The sequence below is a fragment of the Saccopteryx bilineata genome, chromosome 1 (genome assembly GCF_036850765.1).
Source record: "Saccopteryx bilineata isolate mSacBil1 chromosome 1, mSacBil1_pri_phased_curated, whole genome shotgun sequence".
In the NCBI taxonomy this organism is placed as follows: Eukaryota; Metazoa; Chordata; class Mammalia; order Chiroptera; family Emballonuridae; genus Saccopteryx; species Saccopteryx bilineata.
In genome coordinates this window covers 187,777,676-187,791,794 of record NC_089490.1, presented here as the reverse complement: position 1 = coordinate 187,791,794, position 14,119 = coordinate 187,777,676, and the positions used below count along the sequence as shown (strand labels likewise).

At 35.9% G+C, this 14,119-nt stretch overlaps 1 protein-coding gene across 2 annotated transcripts in view; it reads right to left on the bottom strand.

The window, feature by feature from the left end:
- Window positions 1-14,119, bottom strand: part of ANAPC10 (anaphase promoting complex subunit 10) — a 69,877-nt gene that overhangs the window by 41,309 nt on the left and 14,449 nt on the right. For both annotated transcript variants that reach the window (XM_066232688.1, XM_066232699.1), the window contains exon 4: window positions 7,591-7,711. In XM_066232688.1, coding sequence (XP_066088785.1) covers window positions 7,591-7,711 — 121 coding nt within the window. The remainder of the gene's footprint in view (window positions 1-7,590; window positions 7,712-14,119) is intronic.

Below are 14,119 nucleotides of genomic sequence, written 5' to 3'. Positions count from 1 at the left end.
CAGGAGTCTGTCTCTCTACCTCTCACTTAATTAAAAAAGAAAAATAAACTATGATAGTAAATGTTATTTTAATAGAAGAGCTGACTTATTAACCACTCTGTCAAAGTACCATATACGGACTCTCATGCATAATACTGATTTCATACACAAGATAGAGAGCCAAAATATCATCACAGCTCTCTTAATATGGAAGACTTGTTTCAAGCTACCTCTTTAAAAAAACAAAAACACTTGGTAACAGCTTTATTATCTGATGATGAAAACAAGACTTAAAATTCAGTTAAGTGCTCAATTTTACACTCCATCAATATTTTATCCTTTTGTGGCAAAAGGATAAAATTTGATGACAAATTTTAGAAGTGAAATGCTAACGATAAACCAAAAGACAACTTTCACTTATGTTAAAGGCATCTGCTTAACCTTACTTAAGTTGTTTTCCAGACCTACATGGAAATATTTTTGAGAGCTATGACTGTATGTCTAATAAACCACTTTTGTTTTGTATTTAAGTACAAATATTTCTACAATAGTTTTTAAAAAGAAATATATAGTTGGTTCTCTGTATCTGGGAGTTCCACATCTGCAGATTCAACCAGTCACAACTGAAATACTTGGAGGAAAAATGTTATGTTGTTGCTAACGTGTACTATATAGTTAGTTCTATGATGGTTTGCTTTTATACTGAACATGTACAGCATTTTTGTTTCATCATTATTCCCTAAGCAACACAATATAACAACTGTTTACATAGCATTTACATTGAATTAGGTATTCTATTTAATCTAGGTAGGCAACCTAGAGATGATTTAATGCAGTGGTAGTCAACCTGGTCCCTACCGCCCACTAGTGGGCATTCCAGCTTTCATGGTGGGTGGTAGCGGAGCAACCAAAGTATAAATAAAAAGATAGATTTAACTATAGTAAGTTGTTTTATAAAGATTTATTCCGCCAAACTTAACAAAAATTTGACATAAGTACTTGGTAAATAATTATTATTATATGCTTTAACTTGCTATAACTCTGCTTTATAAATTTTATAAAGTAAAGTTACTTCCCTTTATAAATCACCATTACTGTGGAACCGGTGGGCGGTTAGAAAATTTTACTACTAACAGAGATACAAAAGTGGGTGGTAGGTATTAAAAAGGTTGACTACCCCTGATTTAACATATAAAGAAGGCCTGACCAGGCTGTGGCACAGTGAATAGAGTGTTGGCCTGGGATGCAGAGGACCCAGGTTCAAAACCCTGAGGTCATCGACTTGAGCGCGGGCTCACTTGGCTTGAATACAAGCTTACCAGCTTGAGCACAGGGTTGCTGGCTTGAACACAGGATCATAAACATGACCCCATGGTCACTGGCTTGAAGCCCAAGGCCACTGGCTTGAGCAAAGGGTCACAAGGTCTGCTGTAGCCCCTTGGTCAAGGCACATATGAGAAAGCAATCAATGAACAAACTAAGGCGCCACAATGAAAAATTGATGCTTCTCATCTCACTCCCTTCCTGTCTGTCTGTCCCTCTCTCTATCTCTCCCTCTCTCCCATAAAAAAATAAATAAATAAATAAATAAATAAAAATGAAAAAGTACTGGAGGATGTGCAAACACTAAGGAACTTGAGCATCTGCAGATGGGGAGGGGGGCTGTTCAAGAGATGACTGTACCTGGTCAGCAAATTGAAAAGGACATAAGTTTTCTTAGACTTTATCTGGAGATGTCTTCTAAAATGTTCAAATGCTCACATCTAACATACAGTATTCTTTGGTTCTTCTAATTAAATAACAAAAAATTTTCTTCATATATTTTTTTCCGTCTGAGAGGAAAGGAGAAGAACAACATTAAACCAAAACATAATGCTAAAATATAAAGGTTTAAAAATTTAAAAAGCATCTGTATCTTTATTTGAAAACTTCTCTTGAATAACATCTTGAACAAATGAACATGACTTACTGAATAAAAGCATCACGACTGAAATAAAACATTCTGAAAAGATAACATAAAGACTCATGTTTTGTATTTTTTTAGATTTTATTTATTAATATTTAGAGAAAGGAGAAAGAGAGGGAGAGAGAAGGAAGGGGGAGAAGCGGGAAGCATCAACTTGTAGTAGTTACTTCCTGTATGGGCCTTGACCAGGGAAGCCCAAGGCTTTGAACAGGTGACCTTGGCGTTCCAGGTAGACATTTTTATCCACTGCGCCACCGCAGGTCAGGAAAGACTCATGTTAAATGAATGTTAAATCTCACTTCTGTTTAGAAAAGTCTGTTATATAGAGGCAACAAATGATAAACGTCTTATCAAATGTTCTTAGGTTGTTGGTTTCTGATTTGTATAAGATGGATAACTGGGGGGGTAGAATGAGCAGCATAATTCAATTTAACTTTGGTGTCTAAAATGTTCTATTTGGCGAAACCCAGTTATAGTATCTTGTAGCCATTAAGCAGAAAGTACAAACTTCACTTCCATTTTAAGTCTCTTCTCATGTGTAGAGGTTAAAATATGCATTCTAGAACAGCAAATGAAGTATCTGATCTCTTTGTAGAGATCTTTCAACAAAGCTAACAAAGATGTAGATAGAAATGCATGCTTCATAAAGAAACTGAAGGAAAACACATGACAGAGAAAGAATAATTTTGGTTCCCATTAGCTTTTCTCATCCTGAACTAAAACAATTTTAGTTATCACTCAAATCAATAATAAAATGACAGAAAGTAGGTTTTTAGAGTATTTCAAATAAACAAATCCATAATTTCTAGTAAAAAAGGAAAACCTATTAAAACACTCCAATACTCACTACACCCTCCAGTGGGCAGGCATCCATGGAAAAATATAAAAAGATTTAGTTGGATTTTCCACTCAGTTAAATCAGTCCTATAACTAATAAAATGATGGTTCTAAAATCTCAAAGTTCACATTATTTTAATCACTTACTATCTGAGTTAGAAGAAGCAAAGACTTTTTTTTAAGTAACAATTTATATCTTATAGAGGAATAATGTAAGAAATAAAATCGTAATCTGCTTATTTTTCCTTAAAAACAAAGTGCTATGAGATTCTTATTTCTTTAACTTATAAAGGGAAAAAAAGTAAGCAGAATAAATCACATACAAAGACATAATTAAAAGATGAAGTCTCCTTTCTATCATGAACTGCAAAGGCAGCACTAATATTTTAAAGCAAAATACAAGAATTATGGTTCCTTAGTGAGAACTATGTCAGAAAAGCAGTATGTTCATTAAGTTTCTCAGGAAAACAACTTCCATTATCACCTGGTAATATTTAGTATTACTGGTCTCATGAGGTTATGTGGTCACTACACAGAAATATAAACACACTTAGAATAAAATTAAGACACTACCTAAAAGAGCCCTTATTCTATATGGCTAATGTTTTAGCACTTAAATGATATAATAGAAGCAAAGACTAGATTAAAAGTATTTTACAATGGTTCAAATGTCATTTAAAGTTCCTCCAAATTAAAACAGAATACAAAACATATATTTAACACATAAATCTAGAAATCATATATGAAAATGAATATTTCCAAAAGTGTATCAAAGAATTTTTGAATATCCATATACTTAAAACTACTACAACTAAGACTACTTCAGGTCTTATTAACTAGGCTGTGAGACTAATAATTAAAGGACAACAGTGACATCTAGCGAACACTTCAAATATAAACCACACATATCTTGAATCAAAACTATTTCCAGTGTTTCAAATACTTCAACCTGCCTGAGGAATTATACAACAACTCTTAATTTTAAACCAAAACAAGGCTACTCTGCTCCCAAATGGCTTCCCAACATGAGTGACCCATTCATGTGATAAATACAAAATGCAGAAACAGAGTATTAATATAAACATTAAGTCAAATAAGAGTACAGACCACAGATTAACTGGAAGTCTTTAAAAAAAACACAGGTGCTTTTCAGATCTCTCAGAACCAACAAGTTTAAAAGATTTTAAGGGTTATCTGAGTTCAATGATTTTCTGACAAAAAATACTATGGTTCAGAACTTCACAAATATACCATTCAGAATCACTGAAAATCTTTCACAAATGTAATTGTTTTTTCCTTAAGTGAGAAGTGGGAAAGCAGAGACAGACTACCACATACACCCCAACCGGGATCCACCTGGCAGGCCCCTATGGGGGCAATGCTCTGCCCATCTGTGGCCGTTGCTCTGTTGCTCAGTAACTGAGCTATTTTAGCACCTGAGGCAAGGCCATGGAGCTATCCTCAGTGCCCAGGGCCAACTCACTCAAACCCTCTGAGCCATGGCTGTGGGAGGAGGAGAGAGAGAGAGAAGGGGGAGGGGAAGAGAAGCAGATGGGCGCTTCTCATGTGTGCCCTGACTGGGAATTGAGCCCGGGACCTCCACATGCCAGGCTCTACCATTGAGCCAACTGGCCAGGGCCACAAACATAAATATTTTGAAACTTAAAAAAATTCAGTTCACAAAAGCTGTCCCAATAGCTTCAAAAGATTGTTATGTTTTTGTTAAGGGAAATCGAAAAAGATATAATGAGATGGAAGAATATACCTTGTTCTTGGCTAGGAAGAATAAATATAATCAAGATGGCTATATTACCCAAAGCAATATACAAATTTAATGCAATTCCCATCAAACTTCCAATGACGTTTTTTAAAGAAATAGAGCAAAAAATCATCAGATTTATATGGAACTATAAAAAACCCCGAATAGCCAAAGCAATCCTAAAGAAAAAGAATGAAGCTGGGGGCATAACAATACCTGACTTCAAACTCTATAATAGGGCCACGACAATCAAAACAGCATGGTATTGGCAGAAAAATAGACACTCAGACCAATGGAACAGAATAGAAAGTCCAGAAATAAAACCACATATATATAGTCAAATAATTTTTGATAAAGGGGCCAACAACACACAATGGAGAAAAGAAAGCCTCTTCAATAAATGGTGCTGGGAAAACTGGAAAGCCACATGCAAAAGAATGAAACTGGACTACAGTCTCTCTCCCTGTACAAAAATTAACTCAAAATGGATCAAAGATCTAAACATAAGACCTGAAACAATTAAGTACATAGAAGAAGACATAGGTACTCAACTCATGGACCTGGGTTTTAAAGAGCATTTTATGAATTTGACTCCAATGGCAAGAGAAGTGAAGGCAAAAATTAATGAATGGGACTACATCAGACTAAGAAGTTTTTGCTCAGCAAGAGAAACTGATAACAAAATAAACAGAAAGCCAACTAAATGGGAAATGATATTTTCAAACAACAGCTCAGATAAGGGCCTAATATCCAAAATATACAAAGAACTCATAAAACTCAACAACAAACAAACAAACAATCCAATAAAAAAATGGGAAGAGGATATGAATAGACACTTCTCCCAGGAAGAAATACAAATGGCCAACAGATATATGAAAAGATGCTCATCTTCTTTAGCTATTAGAGAAATGCAAATCAAAACGGCAATGAGATACCACCTCACACCTGTTCGATTAGCTGTTATTAGCAAGTCAGGTAATAGCAAATGTTGGAGAGGCTGTGGAGAAAAAGGAACCCTCATACACTGTTGGTGGGAATGTAAAGTAGTACAACCATTATGGAAGAAAGTATGGTGGTTCCTCAAAAAACTGCAAATAGAACTACCTTATGACCCAGCAATCCCTCTACTGGGTATATATCCCCAAAACTCAGAAACATTGATACGTAAAGACACATGCAGCCCCATGTTTATTGCAGCATTGTTCACAGTGGCCAGGACATGGAAACAACCAAAAAGCCCATCAATAGATGACTGGATAAAGAAGATGTGGCACATATACACTATGGAATACTACTCAGCCATAAGAAATGATGACATCGGAACATTTACAGCAAAATGGTGGGATCTTGATAACATGATACGAAGCGAAATAAGTAAATCAGAAAAAACCAGGAACTGTATTATTCCATACGTAGGTGGGACATAATACTGAAACTAAGAGACATTGACAAGAGTGTGGTGGTTACGGGGGGGAGGGGGGAATGGGAGAGGGATAGGGGGTGGGGAGGGGCACAAAGAAAACAAGATAGAAGGTGACAGAGGACAATCTGACTTTGGGTGGTGGGTATGCAACATAATTGAACGACAAGATAACCTGGACTTGTTATCTTTGAATATATGTATCCTGATTTATTGATGTCACCCCATTAAAAAAATAAAATTATAAAAAAAAAAAAAAGATTGTTATGTTCAAACAATGAGCTACAACTCATGAATAAAAAAGAATGAAGGAGTGATACATGCAACAACATGGATGACTGAGTGAAAGAACCTTTATATATAAGTTATGCCCTGTATGACTCCATTCACATGACATTCTATCTAGAACAGGTACAATGAACTATGGAATGAATGAATATATACACACATACATAAACAAAATCAGAACAACAGTGACCTCTGGGGGCAAAATGGAGATGAAGACTGGGAAAGAAGATGAGGGAAATTTTCGGGGGGAATGAAATTGTTCTATATCTTAATATGAGTTGGGGCTACACGGAGGTATGCATTTTGTTAAAACTTACTAAATAATATACTTAAGATTTGTGCAAAATTTATATAAATTGTACCTTAAAAATGAACTAAGCAGCCTGACCAGGCAGTGGCACAGTAGATAGGGCGTCGGACTAGGATGCAGAGGACCCAGGTTCGAAACCCCAGGGTCGCCAGTTTGAGTGTAGACTCATCCAGCTTGAGCGCGGGGTCTCTGGCTTGAGTGAGAGATCATAGACATGACCCCAAGGTTGCTGGCTTAAGCCTAAGGTCACTGGCTTGAACCCAAGGTCGCTGGCTTAAGCAAAGGGTCACTCGCTTTGCTGTAGCCCCCTAGTCAAGGCACATGTGAGAAAGCAATCAATGAACAACTAAGGTACCACAATGAAGAATTGATGCTTCTCATCTCTCTCCCTTCGTGCCTGTCTGTCCCTGTCTGTCCCTGTCTGTCTCTGTCTCTGTCACAAAGGAAAAAGAAAAATGAGCCTAAGCAAGTATTAGTAACTCCTGCTATCATGTATTATGCTGAAGTACCTGGGCTGACACGTACAGATAAGTACAACTTAGTTTGATATACATATAAGTATTAGATGGATTGTTAGATTAGAATTAAGCAAATAGAGCAAAACATTAACAACTATAGAATCTAGGAAGTGAGTAAATTGGGATTCACTATAAAATTCTTCCCCTTTCTTATGAGTCTGAAAATTTCCATAATAAATAAATTATTGAAAAAAAAATAAAGGTGACAATTAGAATTCAAAAGAAAATTTTAAATATTATTAAAAATTAAAAATGTTTTCTAAAATATCAATAATTTTACTTTTATATACAGGTGTAGGCAAAAGCAGGTTTATACTTCTGAGTATGTAAAACACAGTTTATTCCTATATTATTTATTCACTATTGTATTATTTTCCATATGAATGACTGTTTCCTACTTTTTCCACACCCCTATATTAACATTCTACTCTCCCTAATTTGATGTCAAATATGACTATTCTCTAAAGAGCATGTTACAGGGTAATATATATGTTTTAAAACTTGAAAACATACCCGAATTTCTTGAAGGTTGTGGAAATTGTTTCCTACTCTGACTGAGATCTTGCTTGGAGTATAACTTTCATCAGATTTGTAGTCTGCATAAATACATAATGTCTTCACTGTCGTTTTTCTTCTAAAAGCAATAACGTAAAAACAACATGACTTTTATCACATGGAAAGATTACATCCAAAACATCTTATCTTCTGATGTTAAAAATCATTGTTTGCTAAAGAACTATTTAAATCAACAATTTCAATGTTCTTTACTTTTAACAATGATAAAAATGAAAATATACATACACATTTTCCTTATATAAGGCACCTCCTATATATAAGGCATGGTCAAGAACAAGGTGTGAGCAAAAAAGGAAGAGTTTAGCCAAAACAGGCCCCTTACAGGGCAAACAGGCATTAAGCATTTCGGTTCTCTTCATTTGTATTTTAGACAAAGAGATTATTTTAACATACTTACTTTATATATAAATATGTAGATAGATAGATATAGATATATATAATCTATTCCTTAATGCAAAACATAAAATCCTGCTGTTTTAAAAGTATACGTATTTAGAAAGGTTAGCAAAAACTACGTAAAAAAATTAATCTCAGAAAAATACAAGTGACTAGCCCGGTGTTTCCCAATGTGGGGCCCACGCCCCACAGGGGGGCAATTCGATAGTTAAGGGGGGCAATTTGAAAATGGACTGGACACAACTTTAACTCTTTCGCCCCGGGGCCATTTAAATGCAATGCCAAATTTAACAAAAAATGCAATTCTTAAATAATTGCAGTAAATAATTATTAAGTATAATTTCGTTTGAAGAGACCAAAATATCAACTGGGTGATTGGCGTCGTCAAGTAAACTTCATCCTGGGTTCACTGCGGAGCCTGCCGTCTGCCGCGGGGAACCCCGGACATTTTAAAAACTCACTAAACAATGCAGTTATTCTCACCTAATTGGCCCATCGCAACTTCTGTAGTGTTTCACATCATTCAGTTGGTGTTAATTTGAAATAAGTGTCAGTCAAAACTGTTGTAAAAGCTTGTTGATTTAATAAATATACATATATATAGTATAGATATAATTGGTAAGTATTTGATTTTATTTTTATCAATATTAAACTCTTTATTAAGTACTTCTTGCATTGGGGCTAGAAAGCACTAATATTTTATAAATATTATTGGGGTTATAATAGTGCATACACGACAATTTTAATTTTAGAAGCATAACTTTCCAGAAAATTTTGTCAAGTGGAAAAAATATAGATACCTTTTGATTTGCGGTGGTAGTGTAGTAAATGTGTTATATACATTTAAATAAATATGCATTTTTAGTATACGTTTACTCTATGTCACATTGAATATATTTTAACACATATTTTACTATTAGTTTTTAATTGAACTTATTTTTATTATAGCCCATAGTAAAATGAGTGGTGCAAGCAAGAAAAAAACTCGTCAATATTCGGAGGAATATTTAAAATTTGGGTTCATACCCGCTGTTAACGATGAGCGGATTCCTTTTTGTCTTTTATGCCAGCAATGCTTGACCAACGAATCAATGAAACGAGGTCGTCTTGAGGCGCATTTGAAGGTGAAACATAGTGCTCATATTAATTCAGATTTGAGTTACTTTAAAACTTTAAAGAAAATTTTTGAAAAAAGAACAACATTAAAGTCTCTATTTACTGCTCATACTTCAACTAATAATCGTGTTCTTGAGGCTAGTTATCAAATTTCTTTATTCATTGCTAAAACTGGAGAAAATCACACTATAGGAGAGAATTTAATAAAACCATCAATATCAGCATTTATTAAAACGGTTCTCTAAAAAGATGACTAAGATGTAAAAGCTATGCCACTCAGTAACAATTCTGTTAGCAGAAGAATAGATGAAATGAGTGAGGATATTGAAAAACAACTTATTGAAAAGATGAAAACAAGAAAATTCTCCTTGCAAATGGATGAATCAACTTTGAGAGATAGTGAGGCAGTATTGATAACTTACGTAAGATATATTGATAAAGGACATTTTGCTGAAGAAATGTTGTTCTGTAAAAGATTAGAAAGCACCACTACCTCCAAAGATATATATAATAAGCTAAAAAACTACTTAGATGTCAATGAAATACCAGTGAAAAATATAACATCTTGTGCTGCAGATGGTGCTCCCAATATGATGGGCAAGAAAAATGGCTGCTTAAAATTGATGAAAGATGCGAATCCAGAAATGATTCTTGTGCATTGTGTTATTCATAGGGAAAACTTGGTAGCTAAAAACATCTCGCCTGTTCTGAATGAAGTATTACATACAGTAATAAAGTGTGTTAATGCTATTAAAGCTAGTCCCAAATGTGAGCATCTTTTCAAGCTATTTTGTGAAGAACAAAATGAAGACCATGTAAGACTTTTACTTCATACTGAAGTAAGATGGCTATCTAAAGGAAACTGAAAAGATTTATGGAACTGTTTGATACTCTTAGTGATTTTTTAAGCGACAAACCTGAAATGAAGTATCTGTTAACAATAGATGGTAAAGCATTTGTGAGTTATTTAGCCGATATCTTTGAAAAACTAAATATATTAAATAAGCAACTTCAAGGAACAAATAAAACTCTTGTCGATGCAAAAGCAAAGATATTTGGTTTCATTACCAATATTGAGTTATGTCAGAAACATATTAACAACAAAAACTTTAAACAGTTTCATTGGCTCCAAAAATGTGAAGTAACTGATACCGCTTTACTTGTTATTGTCAATCATTTGAATATTCTATCGGCTGATTTAAAAGAAAGATTTTCTGATTTAAAACAAATTGATTTCCCAACATGGATGATGCAGCCAGTGTTAGTGGATTTGTCTGATATATCAAATATACAGTATCAAGAAGAACTCGCAGAATTGCAAAATGATGAGTCAGTTAAAGCTTTATTTAATATCAAAGGAGAGATGGCATGGCTTTGTGAGGAAACAGAAATCAAATACCCAAATTCAACCAAATGTGCAAGAAAACTATTGCTACCATTTCCATCTTCAGTTTTAGCTGAATGTGGATTTAGTGCTGTAAATGATTTACTGGTAAAAAAAAGAAATTGGCTGGATATAACACAACGTGGAGACTTGAGACTAAAGCTAACCAAATTGGAACCTAATATAAAAATCTCTGTGCAGCAAGCATCAAGCGCAAGGATCACACTAAATTAAAATAATAAATTAATATAGAAAAATCTGTATTTAATTATTTGGAATTTAAATTTGTTTTTCATTATATGTTTTGAAATTTTACTTACTGTGTTTTGTTAACAATTTCATAGTGATTTCTTCCTAGAACCTATCATTTATGTTTATTAAGTGAACAAATCAATTTTTTAATGTTAAAAATTATGTATGTTACATAGGGGGGACATAAAAATTTTAGAAAGGTTAAGGTGGGGCATGGCACAAAAAAGGTTGGGAAACACTGGACTAGCCTGACCTGTGGTAGTGCAGTAGATAATGGGTCAACCTGGAATGCTGAGGTCGCCAGTTCAAATCCCTGGCGTTCCCTGATCAGGGCACATATGAGAAGCAACTACTATGAGTTGATACTTCCCATTCCTCCCATCTCCCCACCTCTCTCTCTCTCTCTCTCTCTCCTCTCTAAAATCAATAAATAAAATCTTTACAAAAAATGCAAGTCAATAAAAAAAATATGTTCAATCTCTAGTAATCAAAGAAATAGAATTTAAAACACAGACATTACTTTTGTTATCATATTGCAAAATATTAAAATGATTTCTAATACCCAAATTTGATTAGAAAAAGGTACTTTCATAGCCAGTCAGTAGGTACACAGTTTTGACCCACAAATTCAACTTTTAAGAATGCGTTAAAAGACAATATAACTACTTAAAAATGGATGCAAAGGCCCTGGCCGGTTGGCTCAGTGGTAGAGCGTCGGTCTGGTGTGCAGAAGTCCAGGGTTCGATTCCCGACCAGGGCACACAGGAGAAGCGCCCATCTGCTTCTCCACCCCTCCCCCTCTTCTTCCTCTCTGTCTCTCTCTTCCCCTCCCGCAGCGAGGCTCCAATGGAGCAAAGATGGCCCAGGCGCTGGGGATGGCTCCTTGGCCTCTGCCCCAGGTGCTAGAGTGGCTCTGGTCACAAAAGAGCTACGCCCCGGAGGGGCAGAGCATCGCCCCCTGGTGGGCAGAGCGTCACCCCCTGGTGGGTGTGCTGGGTGGATCCTGGTCGGGCGCATGCGAAACTCTGTCTCTCCCCGTTTCCAGCTTCAGAAAAATACAAAAAAAAATTTTTTTTTAATGGATGCACAAAAATGTTTATTGCCCTGTGTTTAAATTTCTTTTAAAGTTATGAACAACCTAATATTCATCTTACTGGGGAATTAGTTAAATAAATTATATACTAAAAAATTATTTAAAATAATCACGCAGAGGTACAGTTAGATATAAAATGGTGGATTACAACACAATATATAAAGAAAGATTGCATTTTGGGGAAAATAACACATTCTGAAGGCATATAAACTTACATATAGGGGGTCCTCAGGTTACGACACAATTCTGTTCTTACGACAGTGACATAACCCGACTTTTAGGGTAAGTTGAAACACACCTTAGCTTAAGTCACTTACCTATCCTAACCCAGTCGTAAAATCAAAATCTAGAACATAAAAATACAACTAAGCCACAGAAAAAGAAAAAGGACATAAATATATTGTACTTTACACCGTACTATAGTAACAGAAAAAAATGACAAAAAATGAGTAAGCCAAAATGCTCACATCTCAATTTTTTAAAGTTTTTATAGAAGTGAGCATCGTAAACTCAAAACGTTGTATTATGTTGAGACTGCGTAACCCGAGGACCCCCGGTATACATATAGAAAAAGGCCTACACAAAATCATACAAAAACAGTAAAAGTGACTGTTTTGTTGGGTTGGAACTATGGGAAATCTTCATTTTCTTCTTCATGATTTTGATGTTTTCTGAATTTTTTACAATAAGCATGTTACTTTAGTTATTAGAAAAAAAAAGACAATTTTAAACATCAACCACAAAAACTACTAAGAAGTCCATTTAAAATGAGCTTTAAAAGTTAAGTTCCGGGCCCTGGCCGGTTGGCTCAGTGGTAGAGCATCAGCCTGGCGTGCAGAGGTCCCGGGTTCAATTCCCGGCCAGGGCACACAGGAGAAGCGCCCATCTGCTTCTCCACCCCTCCCCCTCTCCTTCCTCTGTGTCTCTCTCTTCCCCTCCCACAGCCGAGGCTCCATTGGAGCAAAGATGGCCCAGGCGCTGGGGATGGCTCCTTGGCCTCTGCCCCAGGCGCTAGAGTGGCTCTGGTCGCAACAGAGCGATGCCCTGGAGGGGCAGAGCATCGCCCCCTGGTGGGCAGAGCAGAGCGTTGCCCTTGGTGGGCGTGCCAGGTGGATCCCGGTGGGGTGCATATGGGAGTCTGTCTGACTGTCTCTCCCCGTTTGCAGCTTCAGAAAAATACAAAAAAAAAAAAAAAAAGTTAAGTTCCGGTATAAACTGGCACTAACTTAACAACAATGAGCTCCTTGAACAGAAGTAGTCTGTGTCAAAAGTCAACCTATAAAAACAGCAGGAGACCTGCAGCTCTTCATGAGGGTCCACACTTCTGCAGCCCAAGCTGCTCATCAGAAAGGAATGAGGAAAGTTCAGCACTTTCCCTCAAATAATAGACAGATGAAGATGTTAAGTGCTAAATACCCAGGAACTGCTGACAGGATAAGTAATACCATTACCAGGTTTTCAAAAGAGGCCAAGGTATCAAACTGACATCTCTCTGTTTCTGCAGGGCCAGGAAGGAGACATGGGACGAGAAGAAGGGGAAATTCTGAAGGGCACACAAAAGCTCTTTTCCTTGATGAGCCATAAGCAGGCACTGAAAGCTGTTTCTTATTACAGAGAAATCAAAAATCATGAAGATTACTCTTAAGGACTTTTTTCTTTTATGAAAGCAGATCTAAAGGACCAAGCTTTTTGCTCAGAATAATTTTATCTTGAAGTTATGAAATTCAAGATAACTTAGTCGCTGGAATCTACAAGATTATCAGGGTGAGGTTAGAAAGGCAAAGAATAGTAACAACACTAATCTTTGTAAAAACAACAGCAACAGTGAATACTGTGTCTGGCCCAGAACTCATGGTTTCTGTTCATTATCTCATTTACTCCACAACCTTGTGAGATAGGAAGTATTTTCATCTTCATTTCACTGATTTAAAAAAAGCCCTAGCCTGGTGGATCAGTTGGTGGGAGCATCATTCCCAGATGCCAAGGTGGTAGGTTCGATCCCCAGGCAAGGCAAACACAAGAATCAACCAATGAATGCATAAATGAGTGGAGGGAAAATCAATGTCTCTCTCAAATCAAAAAAAGTAAAAAAAAAAAAATTTAATAAAAGGAAAAACATAATAATACTCAGACTAATAATTGGTTAAGTTCAGGTCCTAGCCAGTTGGCTCAGTAGTAGAGCGTCAGCCCTGTGTGGGATGTCCCAGATTTAATTCCCAGTCAGG